This window comes from Sciurus carolinensis, chromosome 11 (assembly GCF_902686445.1).
Source record: "Sciurus carolinensis chromosome 11, mSciCar1.2, whole genome shotgun sequence".
Classification (NCBI taxonomy): domain Eukaryota; kingdom Metazoa; phylum Chordata; class Mammalia; order Rodentia; family Sciuridae; genus Sciurus; species Sciurus carolinensis.
Genome location: NC_062223.1, coordinates 10,399,788 through 10,420,800, shown reverse-complemented (window position 1 = coordinate 10,420,800; position 21,013 = coordinate 10,399,788). Strand labels below are relative to the sequence as shown.

General features: G+C 49.9%; 1 protein-coding gene across 1 annotated transcript; it reads left to right on the top strand.

Annotated features, from left to right (window-relative positions):
• Nucleotides 1–979: 979 nt before the first annotated feature.
• Nucleotides 980–18,946, top strand: LOC124958067 (solute carrier family 22 member 20-like). The gene is given in 13 exon segments (XM_047515761.1): nt 980–1,354; nt 1,427–1,530; nt 3,300–3,454; nt 6,504–6,672; nt 7,607–7,730; nt 8,967–9,082; nt 10,430–10,445; nt 10,447–10,479; nt 10,481–10,571; nt 10,574–10,645; nt 12,629–12,737; nt 12,825–13,031; nt 18,409–18,946. Coding segments are annotated over 13 exon segments (1,668 nt in total). The 3' UTR covers nt 18,506–18,946.
• The last annotated feature ends 2,067 nt before the right edge of the window (nt 18,947–21,013 follow it).

Sequence of the window (21,013 nt, the reverse complement as noted above, 5' to 3'; positions counted from 1 at the left end):
TCCTCGTTGCTAAGGGCGGGTGGCAGAGGTGGGCAGGTCTCTGGACCCATCCTGCTCAGCCCTCGCTGTTCTCGGGGTTGGGTTTCACTTGGTACAGGGGTTGCAACAGTGTGGTCCTGGTCGTCTGGGGACCTGACCTTCAGACCCCAGGTTTGAGGCTGAGAGTGGGGCTTCTTGACTCCCCTATTTGGGCTATCTTTTTATTTTTTTGCTTTTATTTTTTGGTACTGGGGATAGAACCCAGGGTGGCTTTGCCATTGAGCGACATCCCCAGCCCTTTCAGTCTTTATTTTGAGGCAGGTCTCACTAAGTTGCCAGGCTGGCCTTGAGGTTACAGTCCTCCTGGCTCAGCCTCCTGTGTCTCGGGGACCATAGGCATTTGCCACTCTACCCAGCTTATTTGCACATTTTTAAAGGACTTTTTCTGATGTCAGCTGTGCGACCAAGTCTCCAACTTCTCATGGAGTGGGGGAAGGGTGAGCAGCCATAATTACCAGCCCCCCTTATTTGTGATTCGGACCTGCAAAGCACTTACAGCTCCAGAGGTGGTTTGAAACACAGTGACAAGGACTTTATCCCATGCGCCTTCAGGCAGAATCGTTCCTGAGGCCTCATGATAGCCTCCAGAAGAAACGGTGGTGCTGGTGCTGCCACCTCCCCTGAGATCTCTAGCGGGGACAGTGGGCAGGGCAGCTGGACCTGCAGATTCGGACAGTGAGGCAGCTTTCCGGACGCCTCGCTTTTCTAACTCAAAAGGTGAGAGATGGAGAGAGACAGGAAGAAAGGGCCAGGGGCGGGGGAACCCTGAAGATGGGGGACACACAAAACTTCCAGTGAGGTGTAACCAGACTCCTGAGCTGCGCGGGACACAGGGCGTCTGTGGTCCTCAAGGCGCCGGCCTGGTTCCCGCCTCCCAGAGCCCCTCCCCGTCCCTTTACATAAGGCCCCGGGCAGGCTGGGCTTTGGGTCGGCCGTGGCCATGGCCTTCACAGACCTGCTGGACATCCTGGGCGGCGTGGGCCGCTTCCAGCTCACCTACACGGCCCTGCTGCTGCTGCCCTGTGGCCTGCTGGCCTGCCACAACTTCCTCCAGAACTTCACGGCTGCCGTGGTCCCCCACCACTGCCAGCATCCCACTAACCGCACCGAGGCCACCACCAACGACTCAGGGGCCTGGCTGAGGGCCACCATACCCCTTGACCAGCATGGGGTCCCTGAGCCATGCCAGCGCTTCACAGAGCCTCAGTGGGCCCTTCTGAGCCCCAACACTTCCGTCCTTGGGGTGGCCACCGAGGACTGCAGGGACGGCTGGGTCTACGACCGCAGCGTTTTCCCATCTACCATCGTGATGGAGGTCAGAGGGGGCTGGGCGGGGTGGGGGCTGCTACCCGAGGCCTGGGCTGAGAGTCCCTCCCTCCCCTTGCAGTGGGATCTGGTGTGTGAGGCCCGCACCCTCCGTGACCTGGCTCAGTCCATCTACATGGCCGGGGTGCTGCTGGGGGCTGCCGTGTTTGGCAGCCTGGCAGACAGGTGAGCTTCTGGGAGTGAGGGTCCCAGCCACCCAGTGACGGCCTCTGTGCTAGCTACCCGCCCCTTACCGGGAACTGAACCCCGGAGGACACTTAACCATTGAGCCACATCCCCAGCTCTTTTTAAAAAATATTTTATTTAGTGACTGTCTCCCTGAGTTGCTTGGGGCCTCCCTGCTGAGGTTGGCTCTGCACTTGTGATCCTCCTGCCTCAGCCTCCCAAGTCACTGGGATTACGTGTGGGTGCCATGGTGCCCGGATGTGCTAACTTTTCTTTATGAAAGTTTACTCATGAATTTTCAATGGACAACACATGAGTGCATTCACGTCATCTCAAATCCCAAAAGATGCAGAGGAGTATGCAGGAAGAAACCTTTCCTGTCTCCCATCCCTCCCTCCTGGGATTTCCACGGGCAGTCCAGTTTCTCCATCTCCAACCAGAGAGGTTTGTGTGCGTGTGCGTGTGTGTGTGCATGTGTGTGTGTGTGTGTGTGTGTGTGTGTGTGTGTTGCCGGGGTTCAAACCCAGGGCTTTACGCATGCTAGGCAAGTGCTCTCTCACTGAGCTGCACCCAGTCCCTATTTCCATTTCCTAATTTTTTATTAAGTTTTATAACTTTTGATGCACACATGGTGATCGTACACATTTATGGGTTACGAGGTGCTGCTTCAGTGCAAGTATATAATGTACAATGATCAATCAGCGTAGTGTTTCTATCACCTTAAACGTTTGTCACTTGTTTGTAGTGAGAACTTCGAAAGCCCTTTTTCCGGCTAGTCCCTCCCAGAGACATTTTGAGGTTTTAGACACAGTCAGTACGTATGCTTGCCCTTCCTTCCTTTGCTGTGCAGGGGATGGGACTCAGCCTTGCCACGTGGGACGGGTGCTCTGCCGCTGGGCCCCGCCCCAGCCTGCTTGCCTGTTTCTGTGAAGATGCAGGCGCACTCCACACGGGGTCTAGCCCCCGGCTGTGGCTTCACTTTGGAGGCCTCTCCATATTCGCTTGGGAAAGCTGTCCTGTCCTCCCTAATGTCCACACTGTGTCCTGTGTACAAATGAGCCAGAACTCACTCCCACAGACGGACAGTGAAGCACAGCCTGGCCCTGGCTTTGATGAAGTCCAGCTCTGGAACATTTGTAGAAGAATGAATGAATGAATGAATGAAGAAAGGAATGAATGAGTGTGTGTGTCATTGGGCATGTGGGGAAGAAATCCCGTCCACACCTCCTTGGCCTGCAGCCCTCCTGGCCAAGCCAGGGCTGAGCACTCTGGCCCAGCATCCTTATTTGCAATGGGGTGCCATAACCCTGCCACCCTGACCTTGGACTCCTCCTGTCTCACCTCAGCCTCCCTGTAGGCCGGGAGACTTGATGCTGGTCCTGCTCACACAACCTAGGTCTGGCCAAGAGTTCATCTGCAGTGAGTTCTGTTCGGAGGCCTCCTTCTCGCAGAACAACACACCCAGGGGACCCTCTCTACCCACCACACCTGTCTCTGGGTCTTTGCAGAACCTCTGCCTTTCCCGTGCCTGGAATAAATCTCCTCATCTCCAATTTTCTTCCACTTGGTGTCCTTCCAGCCACCAAAGCCTGGGTCCTGGCAGTTGCCTGTTCTGTTTTGAGGAGTGGCTTTTGTAGGCACCCCAGCTTCCCTTTGGTTGAGACCCCTTACCAGGGCAGAAGGCTGGGCACAGGCTGTTGCTTTGCTTCCTCTGGGGATGCCGCTGCTGCTCCCAAAGCCTAATGCTTGTGTCCATTCCTTGGGCTCAGGCTGGGCCGCAAGATCCCCCTGGTCTGGTCATACCTGCAGCTGGCAGTGTCGGGGGCCGCCACGGCGTATATCGACTCCTTCAGCGCCTACTGCGTCTTCCGGTTCCTGATGGGCATGACCTTCTCAGGCATCATCCTCAGCTCCCTCTCGCTGGGTGAGTTCAGCCACGGAGGAGCCCGGGGGCTGGGGCTGGGGGGAGGGGACTGGCAGCCTGTCTTGGGGCATCTTCCTTATTTCATTTGGTTGGAATTCTCATCCAGGGGCCTCAGCTCAAACCCCCCTCCAGGTTCTGGGCTTGGGAGACCTGGGCTTGCAGGTCTTGGGACTGTGGGCAGCCCGTGTGGACCCTGGCAGCTTTGTCCTTGGTCTGGGTCTTTTCCTCCTCTGTGAACTGAGAGGATTGGGTTCATTCATTTGTAAGTTAATCAACAATAACCACTTACTAAGTGCCCATTGCATACCAGGTATAGTGTGGGGACACAGAGGTGACCGGGACACAGAGGGCAGTGAGATGGGATGGTCCCCAGGGCTGCAGACAGCCCTGAAATTATGTGGCTCTTATAAGGGTGGGGTTTACCCAGGCTGCTGGTGGCTTCTCCCAGCTACTCTGGAAGCTAAGGCAAGAAGATGACGAGGTTGAGGTCAGCCTGGGCAACTTGGCAAGACCCTGTCTCAAAATAAAAAATAAAAGAGCTAGGGATGTAGCTCAGTGGTAGAGCTGTTCCCGGGTTCAATTTCCAGTACTGGAAAAACAAAACTGGTCGTTCTTAGCTCCGTGGCAGAGACCTGGCCTCTTGGAGACCAGGTGGCAGTGTTAACCAACAAGTGACAAGCTCAGTCCTCTCCCCAGACTGGTGGCTGGTGGTCTTGGTGGAGAGGATCATGTGGTAGTAGGAAGCCCACCCTGGACACAGGCCTGAGACATGCCTGTGCTTCACTCGAACTACTCACCTTATTCCTAGGCTCAGAAACCGCCTCCACCCTCAGCTGTCCAATGACAGAGTGAGATGTTTATTTCAGGGTGGAGGGGAAGTTTGGGGGCTGGAAGACCAGGATGCAGCAGGCTGGTGCACCTGCCCTTCCCTGCCTCTCCCAGCGTTGTGACAGTGATGGGTACTGAGTACACGGTGGGATCTCAGCTACCCACTGCATTCTGTGGAGTGGTGTCCAGTCACAACCTGGAGCAGATGTCTGAGGTCCACCTCAGGCTAGAAGGGCCTCTGTAATACCTACCCGCCACACACATGCCACACACACATCAGACACTGCTGGCGGCTGGGCACACTGTCTTGGGGCAGTTTAATCTGCTATGAAGTCTTTTTACAGACTCGGATGCTCTGGAGCCTCCTGCAACAGGTCACACCTTGACCCTGGGTCATGCCATGAAAGTGGGGTGACCCTGACATGTATTTATATCTCCCCTCTTTTTGTTACTATTGTTACTATGCACACCATTCTGCTCCTCCCCAACACCTGCCCCGGGTGCTGGTGCTGCGGCTGGAACCCAGCTCCACCCAGCCCCTCTTCTGCATCCTGAGTCTTCCACTGAGCAATGCCATCACTGGCCATGCTGACCGAGGGCCTGTGGTGTGCCAGGCACAGTGCTAGGTGCTGGACTCGCAGCCTGAGCAAGCAGACCCTGCTTCCTGGAGTCAGTGCGAGTGAGGGAGAATGGATAAAATTCTGCGAGTAAGCAAATCCTACAGTCCATTAGAAGGTGGCAGGTGCTGCAGAGGAAAACGGAGGCCCACAAAGGGCTAAGAATGACAATGGCCGGGGTGCAGAGAGGGGTCTGCAATCTTAATCAGAGTGGTCAGGGAAAGTCCTCATTGACAAGCTGTCATTTTGAACAATACTTGAAGGAAGTGAGGGAGAAAGTCCTGCAGAGCTCTGGGGTAGAACATCCCAGGCACGGGCAGCCCCTATTGGGCCCCTGTCCATTCGTGGGAACTTTCTCTCTCTATATTCTTCTCACTTGAATAAGTCCTACTCTTTTACGCTTAAAAAAAAATCCGGACCTGGGGAACAACCAGGAGGGGTGAACCCATGCCCAGGGTCAAGAGCAAGGAGGTTCCAGTGGTGTTGGAGTGGGGTGGGAGTTCAGGGAAGTGACAGGGCAGATCCTGGGGGACCTCGTGGCCGCTTGAAGGACTTTGGCTTTAACTCCAAGCAGGCAGGAGGCACTGGAGGATTCGGTGCTGAGTGGAGCGCTGACCTGATTTAGTGTTTGAGATTTGACAGGATCCCTCTGGCAGATGCCACTTGGCACCAGAACAGAAGCAGGGAGGCCAGATAAGAGGCCTCTGCCCTGCCAAGGTTGAACAGGGCCAGAGGGTGGCAGCAGAGCAGGTGAGAAAGCAGATGGCGGCTGAACTCTGGAGGCAGAAACAGGATTTGCTTGGCAGGTGGATTGCGCCCACGGGCTCAGTGCCCCTTGGAAAGACGCGTCCTCATTAATCTGTCGTGGATGCCTTGTAAGGATGTGTCACAATTTATTTAACAGTTTCTGCAGATAGACATTTAGGCTTTTTCCAACTTTTGCTATGTACAGAAATTGGCATTTTGTCTTTGCATGAAGTTAACCTTCTTTTTTGAAGCCAGGGCTTCACGGATGCTAGGCATACACTCTACCATGGAGCTACATCGCCAGCTGGGTTGAGTGTCTTTTGATAGGATTATGAGCCACTGTATTTCTCTCTCTAACCGCCATTCACATCCCTTGCCCATTTCCCTTTAGGCTTGTTGATAATCTTCCTATTGATTTGTAAGAACTCTTCGAATATTAGAGAAACAGCCTCTTATCTGTTGCATTGAAAATATTTTTGTCTTTTTTTTTTTTTTTGGCGACGCTATGACATTGTTTATTGTGTTTTATATTGCTTATTTCCGATATAGACATTTCTTTTTTTATAAACTCAAATTTGTTTAACCTTCATTTTATTGCTTCTGATTGTGAGATTCTTGGAATTTCAAGATTGTAAAAAAAGAAAAAAAAAAAAAAAAAAAAAACTAACCAGGAGTTCTAGCATTCTTGTGGTTTAATTGTTTGCATTTAGTTTTCACTCCCCCTGGGCTTAGGAATGAGGTGGGAACACTTTGTCTCAGCGGATCTTGGAATGAGTTTAAGTCGCCATCAAGGGGCCGGGTGAATTAAGAGCCATGTGGTAGGGCGTCTCCTGAGTGTACTGCTGTTTCTTCTGCAGTTGTGGAGTGGATGCCCACCCAGGGCCGGACCGTGGCGGGCATCTTGCTGGGCTACTCCTTCACCTTGGGTCAGCTCATCCTGGCTGGCGTGGCATACCTGATCCGCCCCTGGCGGTGGCTACAGTTTGTGGTCTCAGCTCCTTTCCTGATCTTTTTCCTCTGTTCTTGGTATGTCCAGCAGAGCCAGGGGAGGGCAAGAGCACCTGTGTGACGGAACACTCACCTGGCCCCATGACAGGTGGAGATGGGCCATGGTGGGGGCTTGCTGCCCTGGTGGGGACACAGAGACAGAAAGTGCTCGTGGGGACCACAGGCTCCTGAGTACTCATAAAACAACCCCCATAGGCCAGGGTTGTGGCTCAGTGGCAGAGCACTTGCCTAGCATGTGTGAGGCACTGGGTTCCATTCTCAGCACCACATACAAATAAATAAAATAAAGGTCCCTTGACAACCAAAAATTAAAAAAATAAAAATAAAAATAAAAATAAATAAATAAATAAACCCCTTCCATCAGCATGAGGCTCTGAGACATACCAACTACTTTGCCTTCATCAGCACCTCTGTGCCTCAGGAGAGGTCCATGACATTTTATAAGAGGGGGGCTGAGGCACAGCCCAGAGAGGGATCAGGATTTATTAAAGGCCACACAGACAGAATCATAAGCAAATTCAGAGCCAGGCACGGTGGCACACACCTGTAATCCCAGCAGCTCAGGAGGCTGAGGCAGGAGGATCACAAGTTCAAAGCCAGCCTCAGCAACTTAGTGAGACCCTAAGCAACTTAGCAAGACCCTGTCTCAAAATAAAATATAAAATGGGCTGGGGATGTGACTCAGTGGCTAAATAGCCCTGGGTTCAATTACCAAAAAAAAAGAAAGAAAGAAACAGATACTGGGTCCAGTGTAGTCTTAAGGACCTTCAGTGATACTATATACTACAGAAAAGGGAAGGTGGCATGTCCTCCAGTCTTCCTAGTTCCGAGACAAAGGGCAATGCACCCATTTTTTAGGATCTGAGAGAAGTGGATGTAGGTATAATTGGGTTGGGAAACGGAATGAGCTCCACCCAGTCCTGGTCTTTCTGCACCCTTCTCTCCCTCCCAGGTGGCTGCCAGAGTCTTCCCGATGGCTCCTCCTTCACGGCAAGTCCCAACAAGCCCTGCGGAACCTGCGGAAGGTGGCCGTGATGAACGGGAGAAAGGCGGAAGGGGAAAGGCTGACCCCGGAGGTGAGCGGGGTGTGTAGAAGGAGGGCTGGGAAGGACCTTCCGTCTGGCGGGCAGCCTCCCATTACACCTCACCTGCCATCTAGGCGCAGAGTTCTGGTGTGGAGAAGGTGTCATTTAAGCACTGAATGACTGGGTGATGGGGCGAATGATTCAACTGCTTCTCTCGTGGATCTGTCCACCGTGCAGCAAGGAAATAGCCTTCACGTTGACCTCCAGTCAAAATTTAATAAAAACAAACAACTTAAAATGGCAATCGTAAAATAAAATTCTTGGAGAATCAATAACAAGAGCACCATTTATTACAAATACCATTCTTTACAAGATAGTTGCCATTTATTATCAATACTGGCTGTTTATGAAGCCTGTGTGAGGAACTATGCTAATGGCTTCACATACATAATCTCACTTAAAGTCTCATTTGTGCCAATGAGGAACTGAAGTTTGGAGGGGTCAAGTAATCAGCCAAAGTGACTTCCCACACAGCCGGAAGTGACTCAGAACCTCTGCTTTTAACCGCTGCCTGACACTGTCTCCAAGTCTATACAAGGCAAAGTATAGACTCCCAAACCACAGAGCCAGTAGGGTTGGGGCACATGTTGGAACCTGTGCTTTATCTCAAAACCCTGGAAACAGCCTGCAGAGGGTCGTCAGTTCCATGATGTAGAGGCGCCTAGGGCCACCATCTTACCAGGGATCACAACTATGGCTCCCCTTCCCACAGATGAAGGTGTTCATGGGAAGTCATCCTTATTTCGCAGAATCAGACTAAGTTGAGCCATGGGATGCAGAGGCCTGGCTTCTAGGAACTGCTGGGAAGCATGTGGCGCTGCATGGGAGTGATTCCCTATCTCCTGGAATTTTCCCTTAGGAGAATAGCTTCCCTAACTCCACCCTATCTGTCCATCACAGAAGAAGCTCCTCCCAGTCCTGGCTCCTTTACCTGTGTATTATAAAGGAGAGTTGGGCGACTCCTTGTTGTTGTTGGAAGAGGCCAGAGCTGGTATGGGCAAACCCGTCACGCCCCCTCTCATATGAGAAGAGTATTGGCTCTTGTGTGTTCATTGAGTAGATAAGTTTTTTGGGTAATAGACAGAAAAAATACCAACATCCTCCTCTGGCAGTTAATCCTTTTCTCCTCCACACTGGACATGGCAGAGAGGACCCCCCACAGGTGTTCCCAGCAGGGACAGAGGCCCTGGATCTTTTGCTGCCACCGATCACACATTCCTCACCCAGGTGGTAAGCTCCTACATCCAGAGTGAGTTTGCAAGCGTCCGCACCTCCAACTCTCTCCTGGATCTCTTCCGAACCCCAGCCATCCGCAAGGTCACGTGCTGTCTCATGGTGGTCTGGTAGGTAAGGGGCTCATCCCAAGACTTTGACCTGAGGCAGGAACATGCCTTCTGCCCCCACTGACAAACTCTGCCCAGAAATCCTCCTAATGCAACGAGCAGGTAAGCTTTGCAAAACCAATCTTATCCCACCCACTCCCTTTCCAATGGAGTCCTCTGCTGTGTGCTGTAGTGACAGATGAGACATTCATTGAGCTGGTAGAGGGGGCAGGTTTCATCTGAGGGTAGGGATGAGTGTCACTGGAATCTCATAGGCAGTTTTTCCAGAATGTACCTTGTACTATCCCTTGGGGCTCTCTATGGGATTCTGGGAGGATGCAGGAGATTCTGGGAAGTGTCCATCTGAAAAAACACTTCCAGGTCCAGAAAGGAAAAGAGAGGGCAACTATAAAGTCCATGCAATATGACAAGTGTTCAAACAGCAGTTCTGCTCCTGGCTGCTGAGGGCATCACACAGCAGTGGCATTTAAGTGGGTCTTAGAAGGTGGTTAATGGAGTTTGTCAGGTGGGTAAAAAGAAGTCCAGTAGATACATGGGCATGAAGATGTGAAATGGATAAAAACGTAAAGATGAGCTGGGGGTAGCTCAACGGTAGTATGCCCCTGCCTTTAATCCCTCGGACTACACACACAAAAAATCCATATCTATTATTTGAAAGTAAGTCTATTCATCCTCAAAGGAAGGGCATTAGGCTCTACCTCCTGAAGAAGTAGAGTCTGGCTGAAATTACCTTCACCCAAATGTTTGTATCTGTTCTGTAAAATAGGGTTCTTTTAAAAATTATTTTAACTTTTATGAACTTATTTGTTTTTACAGTGCTGGGGATCAAACCCAGGACCTTGCATGTGTCAGGCAAGCATTCTACCAGTGAGCTATATCCCCAATCCAGATTTGTTAAGTCATTCATTGAAACGATTCATGTATATGTCATTTATACCTTGGGTCATAATTAGTAACATTATTTATTTAGTAAATACTACATTATTTATTCTCCTTCTTTGTTCTGGCTTTGGCCACTGGGGCCGCTATGTCATGGGTCTCCTGGGTCCTTTAAATCACCTCCATCTTCCGGTTTTATTTTAGCACTGTTTTAACTTCCGTGCTAAGTGGTGCTGAAAGGGTCCGTGGATGGGACTCAGGGCAGTGGGTGTTAGGAAGAGATGACGGGAGAAGTCTGGGCTCCAAGACTAAAGTCAGAGACTTACCACACCAGGAAGGGATGTTGTGGAAAGGCAGTGGATTTAACTCCCCCAGGAGAGGAGTCCTATGTCACCCATCCTTGTGTCCCCTGTCCTGGGCCCAGGACAGTGAAAGAGCGAAACTAGACCATTCTGCCGCCTTTGCCAGGTTCTCCAACTCTGTGGGCTTACTACGGCCTGGCAATGGACCTGCAGATAGTTTGGGCTCAGCATCTACCTGGTGCAGGCTCTGTTTGGTATCATTGACATCCCAGCCATGCTGGTGGCCACCACCACCATGATTTATGTGGGCCGCGGGCCACAGTAGCCTCCTTCCTCATCCTGGCTGGGCTCATGGTCATTGCCAACATATTTGTGCCTGAAGGTAAGCCACTGCTTCTGCCCATGCTGCCCCACGGGGATACTGTGACACAGGTTCCAGGAGAACTGGGAGCCCCTGGGGTCCAGTGGGCAACACACACCATGGGAGAACAAGGTCGAGGGACATTTTTCTGGATCTGGGGAAAATGTGCCTATGGATTCATGGCCTCATGTCAGCGTAGGAGGAGGATAGACCAAGGACATACGTCTGCCCTGAGATCAAGGGCAATCTTGGTAGCAAGACCAGACTAATGCATTAAGGTCGCTGGAGTGCCAAAATGCAGACTTCTGTGTGGCCAGTGTGTGTGTCCACTTGGAACAGGGAGCATGTCCATGGGTCGAAAAGTTAGGACTTGAACCTCAGCCAGGCTGGCCTGGAACAATATGCAAACGTGGCTAAAATTCACCTTCACCCAGAGCTCTTTGAAAATCCCAGTGCCCAGGTGCTCCACACCCATGCAAAGGGAATCTCAAACCCTCTGTACTTAAAAATTCTTCAGTGATTTCAGCAAGAAGCGGGAGGATCGAATATTAGGGACCTAGGCATGTGCCAAACCATGTGCCCAGTGTGACCCCAGCTTTGCCCAGGGCCTGGGGCAGGTTGTCTAACATCTCTGGGCTCTGGTTCTTCACCTGTAAAATGGACAGATTTATTGTTAGTATTTTGACATGTTTTCTTCCAATAATTTTTTCTATTTTTATAAATTTTGTATTTGACATAATTGAGACTTCATTATATATATGCAATATTGCAAATAGGATTATCACTATATATATGTGTGCATGGATAAAGGACACTATTCATATATAATATCCTTCTTTCATTATATATTGTAAACATCCTTGTCCTGTTAGTAAAAACATGTATCGGCCTGATTTTTTATTCCTTTATAATATTTCATTGAGATTGGTGTTTTTCAACTCTAACTGCACACTAGAATCTCTTGGAGACGTTTAAAAAAATAACCAGGGGCTGGGGAGATAGCTCAGTTGGTAGAGTGCTTGCCTTGTAAGCACAAGGCCCTGGGTTTGAACCCCAGCACCCCCCCCAAAAAAATAACCAAACTTGAGGCTTTGATATAATAGATGTGGGGTAGGGCCCAGGCATGGGCATTTTATGGGATCCCACCCCCCAATTCCAGTGTGCAGCCTGGGCTGCCACCAATCCAAAGGAAGTACCTTAATTCTTTGATGATTGCTCTGATGTAGGACATCCAAATTGGGGTTTTGCAACGTATAAACAGCAGCAGGACATGCATATTAATAATATAATGGCACACATTCACTGAATGCTAAGCACTCCGCGCACTAGTGACATCATGTCCGTTTTATGACAACCCTGTGAGGCAGGGGCTGGTTTATTCCTCACCTGAGAGATGAGGACAGGAAGACTAGGAGACGGTAACACTGACCAAGTCACTCAGCTGAGTCACAGCTGGGGTCTGAACCCAGGCCTGACTCCAAAGCTTATCCTGCGTCCCCCAGCAGAACTTGGTGACAGACACAAACCAGAGCAGAAGGAGAGCCAGGATGTGGTGGCGCACCTACAATCCCATCAGCTCAGGAGGTTGAGGGCAGTGGGATGAGAGTTCGGAGCCAGCCTCAGTAAATTAGCAAGGGACCGAAGCAGCTCAGCAAGACTCTGTCTCTAAATAAAAAAATATAAAAAGGGCTGGGGATGCGGCGGCTCAGCAGTGGAGCTCCTGGGTTCAATCCCTGGTAAAAAAAAAGAAAAAAAAAAAAAAAATGAAAGGCGGGGGTGAAGGAGGCAGAAGTGGGAGAAGGGCGTTTTGGGTCTTCTAAGTGCCAAATGGGAACTGAGGATCCCTGCCTTGATGTACACTCCCCCGGTGGCTTCGCCCCCCTCATCCCCACTTAGGCCCCTGAACTTCACCCTTTGCCTCTTTCCTGGGGTCCCCCAGCCTCCCACCACATTCCTCTGCCACCCCCGGCTCCCCACAACTCTGCCTCCCTCCCTCCCACTTAGACATGCAGATCCTGCGCACCGCCCAGGCCGCCCTGGGCAAGGGCTGCCTGGCCAGCTCCTTCATCTGCGTGTACCTGTTCACCGGAGAGCTGTACCCCACGGAGATCAGGTGGGTGTGGGGGAGATGCCCGGACTGAGAGCAGCTCTGCGCCCCGACACCCGGGGCCCTGGCTGCTGAGGTCCTCGCCTCCCACAGGCAGATGGGGATGGGCTTCGCCTCGGTCAACGCCCGCCTCGGGGGCTTGGCGGCGCCCCTGGTCACCACGCTCGGGGAGGTCAACCCCGTCCTGCCGCCCGTGGCCTTCGGTGCCACCTCGATTCTGGCAGGGCTGGTTGTCATCTGCTTCCTGACCGAGACCCGCAACGCGCCCCTGGTGGAGACCATCGCTGCGATGGAGAGGAGGTGAGCGGCCGGGCACGGCGGGGCGCGGGGCCGAACAGGCCGTGGTCACCCAGAAACAGCCGGGGAGCAGGAGCCATCCTCCGCGCCGTGGCCTCGGGTGGCGTAGCTTTCCAGGGGAGCGACACGACGGACCTTAAAAGAGAAAGAAGAGGGCGGGGGTACCGCTCCGCGGAAGAGCGCTTGCCTAGCACGCGGGGCCCTGAGTTCTTCCCCAGCATCCCAAAGAAATAGACCCCAGACCCGGAGACGCACGCGAGGTGAGGTCGGAAGTGCAGCCCGATGGAGCAATGGGGACAGCTGGGAGAGGCAAGCGCAATTTGAAGCAAAGTCAGGTCGAAGCAGGGTTTTGAGTCGGGCTCTGAGTTTCTGGGCGACAGCAAGGGAGACCTGTTGGAGGGAAGAGCACACCGGCTCCCCAGGGAAAGGGAAGCTTCTCCTAACCATGAGCCTGGGGGAACTCTCCCGGCCTCCTTAGAGAGGTCACAGAGTGAAGTGACAGCAGACGGAGAGGGAATCTGATATGGCAGCCCCTGAGCGAGGCATTTCAGCCACAGTGTGTACAGTGAAGACCCTTAATTTTGAGGAGCAGGGATGGGGGAGTGTTGGCACAAGACAAATAACTATTTTTTTCCTGAACCATTTGAGAGAAAGGCATTCCTTCCAAATATTTCAGTGCATTCCTCCAAACAAGGATATTCTCCCAGGGCTGGGGAGATAGCCCAGTGGAGTCCCTGAGTTCGATCCCAGCACCACAAAAAAAAAAAAAAAAAAAAAAAGGATGTTCTCCCACTAATCACAAACCACCATCAAAATCAGATCATTTTTTTAAAAATCAGAAAGTTAGTATCGCCATATGACCATGATTCCATCTTCAGGCTTCCAGTTCTGCCCGTTTCCCCAGCAATGTCCTGCGAAGCAAGAGGATCCAGATCCGAATCATGGTGCTTTTAGTAGTCTCATCTTCCTCCAGCTCCAGTAGGTTCTCGGGTGTTCTTTGATTCTCCTTACTCCCGCAGTTCCACAGGGTTTTACGATTGGAAGGACAATGCCACCGAAAGTGCACTCAATATAGGTCCCACATGGGAGAGTGGGTACAATACAGCAGGGGAAGATCACAGGCCCGCACAGAGAGGCAGGGCACAGCACATCCCCGGGGCCCTCGCTTAGCCCCAGAATGTATTGTCTCGGTATCTCAAGCCATCAAGACGGATTCTGCACCTCAGAGAAGCCAAGGCACAAGTCTGCTGAAAGTTTTGTTTGTTTGTTTTTAGTTTCTCAATGGTTATAGCCAAAGCCATTCTTCATTACCAGGCAAGTCAGGTACAGACCATAGGTGTGATTCTAATAAACGATGTAGACAGCTGGTGAAGGCAGGCTCCAGGGAAACTCAAGCCCCGGCCACACTTGATAAATTACTAGCCAGTACCGTTGTTTCACCAGTCTTGGCTCCATCTTTAGAAATGAGCTCAGACGCACCACAGAGCAACAAGTACCTTGACAGCTTTAAAGATCACAGACCAGTTTTCTGAGGTTCCCTTTGGTCAGAGTTTGCTGATGTTACAGGTTACCCGGTGTTCATTTTGGGTAGGGGCACCTAAAAGTGTTGCCCTCTCCCTCCACGATGCCCTCTGCACAGCCGCAGGCGCAGACTCCCCTTCACATGGAGCTGTCCCCTGTATGGACAGCCTTCTCTCCCACTTGGGTCCTGACACCCCAGGCCAGGCCACTATCCTTGGTGGGCACCTGCTCACCTCAGCTGGGCTCTGACAGCCGAGGCCAGGTTGTCACTACTTGCTCTACCCTCATCATAGCTTTGGGATTGTTCAGGAAGAGGCGGCGAGAAGAAATGCTTTGCATATGCATTTTTTACATTAATCCAATATAATCAGTATTTGCATATATATGTATTTTTTTAAATTTAATTTAATTTTTTTTTTTTTTGCGGTGCTGGGAATTGAGCCCAGGGCCCTGTAAGCACTTTACCAACTGAGCTATCTCCCCAGCCCAGTATTTGCATATATTTTTGATGACACAGGTTGTCATTCTCATAAAGAGCTGAAGGACAATCCCCCGGCCTCTGCCATTCCCCCAACTTCATGCACCTCTAGATCCCCCGTGTCCTCACAGCTTTCCCTGGGGATTAGAACAGGTACCAGGTGCCCACAGTAAATTAGTCACCCCCAGTGCCTGTTTGTGTTAGCACCAAAAGACCAGGCAGGACGCAAACTTCACCAGTCATCTCAGCTGTTTATTCAGAAAGTGAAGTTTCACACCGGAACAGGGGATGCAGGGGTGAAATGGTGCCGGTGAACCCACTTTCCTGGTGGAAAATGAGCCACTGAGCAAAGGAAGGGACTCGGTTTTTATAGGTTATTTTGAGGGGTGATCTAGCGAGCATATCCGTTTGTGCACTCAGGAAACAGGTTTGTGAGAATTTAGAAGTTGTTTTTACTGGGCAATATTTTTACTTGGAGAAGAATGGAGGGTTGGGGTCAGCGTTCAGCGTGTAACCCCTTCCCTTCAGGGTCCCATCGTTCTGTCACTGCGAAAGGATGTACTTGGGGAAGGATCAATGCTTTGGCTTCCTTTCTGGAACTGTTCTGTCACTGGGAAGGAAGCCCTGAGAGAGCTCTCAATGCGTGGCCTTCTTTTTCACCCCCGTTTCTCAGGCCTCACGGTTCTGGGGTTTTGCATTTTCCATATCTAATAGCTTGCATCTCATGTGAGCTTCTGCAGAAAAAAATTTGAATTGGAAGCCTATGAGAGTGGAAGCAGGCACAGTGCTTATTGAGCAAGCAGAACACACAAATGGGCTGACATCTCAAGGAAGCCAAGCCCTGCCCCTGGGTAGACATGGGCAGAAGCACGTCCAGATGGAACTGCGCCCCAGGAAGATTAGTGACCAAAGCCAGTCAGGCTTTGAAGAGTTCTATAGGCTGAAGATTTTTCAGGCTTTTTGAAATCTTATTTAATTATTATCCAAGGAGTTCTTGCCATGTGTCACCTAAGTATAGTGTGAAAAAACAGATGTGATCTCTACCTTCTTGAAGCTCACAGAGTAAGGGAGACTTAGAGAAAAATATAGGTAAATTCACACAAATCCATGTGGCATCAAGAGAGACTCTGAGGGTGGAGGAGGAGGGGCTGTCAGCCAGGCTGAGAAGGGAAATATGTCCTTGGAGGAAGGAACAGCCTCTGAAATCCCCTGAGGTCCCACAGTGCCTGGCCTGCAAGGTGGGGCTGGAGCTGGTGGCAGTCAGTCTTGAGAGGTTTTAGGCTCCTTCTAATTTTTTTTTTTTTTAACTTTCTTAGTTGTAGATGGACACAACGTCTTTTATTTATTTATGCGGTGCTGAGGATCGAACCCGGTGCCCCATGCACGCGAGGCAAGTGCTCTACCACTGAGCCACAACCCAGCCCAGATTTAGGGTTCTAAGTTGGTGAAGAAAGTGCGCAGGAGGAAGGAATTGATGTGGCCTGCGTTACAGCTTTTGGTTTTGTGTTTTGTTTTGCTAGGCATGGAACTGAAGCATAGGACGCTAGGCAGGGGCCCTAACGCTGAGCTGGTCCCCAGCCCTAAGCTATATTTTTAAAAGAGCTTTCTGTCGAGTTAGCCTTATCAGTCTCCGTCTGAACAGGGCCTCAGTCTCGGCTCTAGACATTTCAGGCCATTGTGCAGAACAGTGTTGCTCAACGTTTTTCAGGTGATTCATTAGGTCGTGACCCTTCTTGTTGGAGCAAGCGCAACAGGCATAGCCGACTAACCATGTTTTAAAAGTTCTTTCATGTAAGAATTGAACATTCACAAAGGAGGAATGCAAATAGGAAGTAAACTGAATGAAAATATGCACCTCAGCCAGAGTCGAACAAATGCAAATTTAAAGTTATTGGGGGAGCTATTAGAGGCAGGGGTGCAGCTCAGTGGGACAGCACTTGCCTGGCAAGAACTCCAGGGTTCCAGCCTCAGCACTGGAAGGAGAAGAAGGGGGAGTTATGTAAAATTATCCAGAAAGAGAAGATTTTAAAACACTATGGTAATAGTAATGCAGAACCATGTGTGGGTAAGGGGTCTTTCTAGAAACTTCTTTGGCATTACTGATCATTACATTTTTGTATTCTTCTAAGTAGCAGTGACATTTCAAGGAATTTATCCTAAGAAAATAAGCTGACGTGTGGTCCCAGTTTATATATAAAAATATCCATCACATACCAGAAAAAAAAAATTTTCCAAACACCCAACAATTTAAAATTCTAGTTCATCATACAGAGAGTATGTTGCAGAGTCTGAAATAGTTCAGTGGTAGGGCACTTGTCTAGCGTGTGTGAGGCCTTTGGTTCTGTCCCCAGTACTGAAAAAAGAGTTTTAAATGGCATGGGCAACTGACAAGGTGACGTACTCCTGTAATCTCGATGACTCAGGAGACTGAAGTAGGAGGATTGTAAACTTAAGGCCAGACCAGTCAACCTAGAACCTGTCTCAAAATGAAAGATAAAAAGGCTGGAGATGTAGCTTGTGGTAGAGTGCCCCTATGGGCAGTCCCCAGTACTGCAAGGAAAAAGTTTGTCATGGGGAATATTGTTCAGCAGTATATAATTATTCATGTTTTCTTAATTATCTCATGAAACTGACTTGGAAGAGAAGAAATATGTTACCCTGGTGGCAGTAATTGCCTCAAAGTATGGATGATGTTTCTGTTTTAAAAATTAGGGTTTGTTTTTGTTGTTGTTTATTTCTTGGTTTTGTATTTTGTGATGTTGGGGTTGGAACCCAGATCTCATGCTTGCTAGTCAAACACTACCACTGAGCCACATCCCCAGCAAAAAAATGAATGAGGTTTTATGTTTTAAAAATGATCTCCAAATTACCTCTATTGAGCAGGTTTCCTTGGTAATCATGGGGAAGAGGCAAATGAACGCTGAGCTGAATCAGCCCAGTGCCAATCAAAACACTAGACGGTTCAAAGGGCAGCACTGAAAATATGGGATAGTAGGAAGAGAGGAAAGGAACCTACTATGTGAAGAAAATCATCAAGAAAAAGCAGCCAAGGTGTTGGGGTAGTGACTCAGTGATAGAGCGCTTGCCTAGCCTATGTGAGGCACTGGACTTGATCCTCAGCATCACATAAAAATAAACAAAATAAAGGTATCGCGTGCATCTACAACTAAAAAAATTTTTTTTAAATATCAATCAAAATCAAAAATTAAATTATAATGAATTTAAACCCCTGAACCAAAAGATTAGGTATAGAAGAGTTCAAAGGTAAGAATAAAAACCGGAATGAAATGGTCAGACCATTGAGAAAGTTCTCAACACGACCCGCCAAGACAGGCAGATGGTTAAGCAAGGTGACGGAATTTTCCATTTGCTTTTGAACAGAATGAAAGAAGCCCCTTCCAAGAAGGAGGCAGAAGAGAAAAGTGAAGAAATTGCTCTGCAGCAGCTGGGAACTTCTGCCCTCAAAGAAACCATCTAGGCCACCCAGAGCCTGGTGCCAGCTGGCAGCAGCTCAGCGCTGTCCAGACCCACCCTCTTGGGGGCTGTGGTGCCAACTCCAGGCAAGGTCTACTAGAGGTCAGTGTGGCCCTGGCACAGAGCCACCCAACAATTTGCTTTACAAATATACAGAGAATCCAGTTCCCAAGGACTAAAGGAGAGATTGTTCTCTGTAGCAATAAAAGTACTATTTTCCTTTGCATTCCCAAATCTGCCCCTTCAGTGTCTCTATTTACTACGGTTCCACCTGAGAGCGCTGTGTCTTTTGTTGGGTTAGGGTGACATTCCTGTCTTGGGGTTGTCCTTGGAATAGCCCCACTTGACCCAAAGAAACATCCAGAACTCTGCTCCACTCATTTGGAGAGAGTAAACACTCCTCCCCCCAGGGGATTAGAACTGGGTTCCTCTGTGTGTGTCTTGCCTTCAGGACTGGCGATGTCTCCATGGCAGGCCTTCTTGCTACCTGTGTCCCCAGCAGCCCCTCCTAGTGTGCCCTGCAGATGGTACAAGGAGTAAATGTTGAAAGCAGACTCCGACGATGGACAGAGACCTCTGTGCTCCTCTGCATTCCCAGCACTACTACCCTGCATCATGGGAACTGGATCTTCCTACAGAGGGCAGAATCCCTGGCATGGCCCAGCGTCCTCATGACCACAGACCTATTTCCAGTCCATATGCTGGACGTGTGTCTGCATCCCTGGCCTTGACCTTCACTGGAATTCAGAATAGCTTCAAGGGGGACTCCAATCTTGGCCCCTCCGTTGGCCTTGGTCAAATTTCTGGTCTCATCCTTTCCTCCTGGAGTTGCTGTAAAGTCAATGAGATCAGTGTTCAGACCCTCCCAGCCCAAGGAAATACACAGTGCAGGAAAGAAGCAGGAAGGCCAGTGTGGGCGGAGCCACCGCAACCCGCAGCTGCACGAGATCAGCCCCTTGGCAGGTTAGGTCTTGCAACAGACTTTGAGTAAGACTCCCCAGAAAAGTTGTCCCAAGCCCCTGGCACCGATGTGTCAGGATTTCAGAAATGTCAGGCAGCATCTGTCAGTGATCCAGTATCTCAGTTTTCTTATTTGAGTTGTTCCTAACCCACAGTCCTCAGCAAATCAGTAAATTTAAAAAGGCAGAAGGTTGCTGTACCTGGCCATAGTGTACGATTCGCCTCAGGGATCACCTCTTCCAGGCAGCCGTCCCTCCCCTGCCTGCCTCTGCGCTCCCACAACGCCCGCCATACAGTCTCCTGGATGCTCTATGCCTACAGTGTTGTAATGGACTTATTTACACGTGGCTCCTCAAGGCAGGAGGTAAACTTTGCTTCACACACACACACACACACACACACACATACATAGTGTGTGTGTATACATAAACATACATATATATATATATATATATATATATATATATTTTTTTTTTTTTTTGGTGGTGGTTCTGGGTATCAGACCCAGGGCCTAGTACATGCTAAGCAAACACTCTGCCACTGAGCCACAGCAGACAATGAGTCTGTGACAAATGGCCTGCCCTGTGACACCTTTGGACCCACATCTGTCCTGAACAGCCCAGGCTCTCCTCGTGGCTCTCACATTCAGAATGTGAAGCATCTTGCCAAGGAAATGCTGGGGCACCTGCGGGCCCTGCCCAAGCCTGGCCTGCCCTTCAGATGGAAAAGACAACAGGAGGACTGCTTTTCGGGACCAGCAGAAGGAGAGAGGGGCTGGAGTTGCGGCTTGGCGGGAGAGCACTTGCCCAGCGTGTCTGAGGCCCTCGCTTCTTAATAAAATGTTTTATTTGTTCTTTTTAGCAATACATGACAGTAGAGTGTATTTTACATATCATACCTACATGGAGTTTAACTTCCCATTCTGTGGTTGGACATGATGTGGACTTACACTGGTCATATATTCATATATGAACACAGGAAAACTGTGTCCAGTTCATCCTACTTTTTTTCCCATTCCCATCCTCCTCCCTTCCCTTCAGTCCCCTTTGTCTAATCCAATGAGCCTCAATTCTCCCCACCCCCCACTGTGTGTTAACATCCACATGGCAAAGAGAACATTCAGCCTTTTTTATGGCTGAGTAATATTCCATTGTGTATATGTCCACATTTTCTTTATCTATTCATCTGTGGAAGGGCACCTCGGTTGGTTCCATAGTTCAGCTGTTGTGAGTTGAGCTGCTATACAAATTGATGTGGCTGCATCACTGTAGTATGCTGATTTTAAGTCCTTTGGGTATAAACAGAGGAGTGGGATAGCTGAGTCAAGTGGTGGTTCTATTCCACATTTTCTAAGGAATCTCCATACTGCTTTCTAGAGTGAGTGCACAAATTTGCAATCCCCCAGCAATGTATGAGTGTACCTTTTTCCCCACATCCTCGCCAACATTTATTGTTACTTGTATTCTTGATAAATGTGAGGCCCTGATTTTGATCCCCAGTGAATAGTTATGGAAAATAATATTCCTACCAGACAGCTCCCCAAGAAAAACAA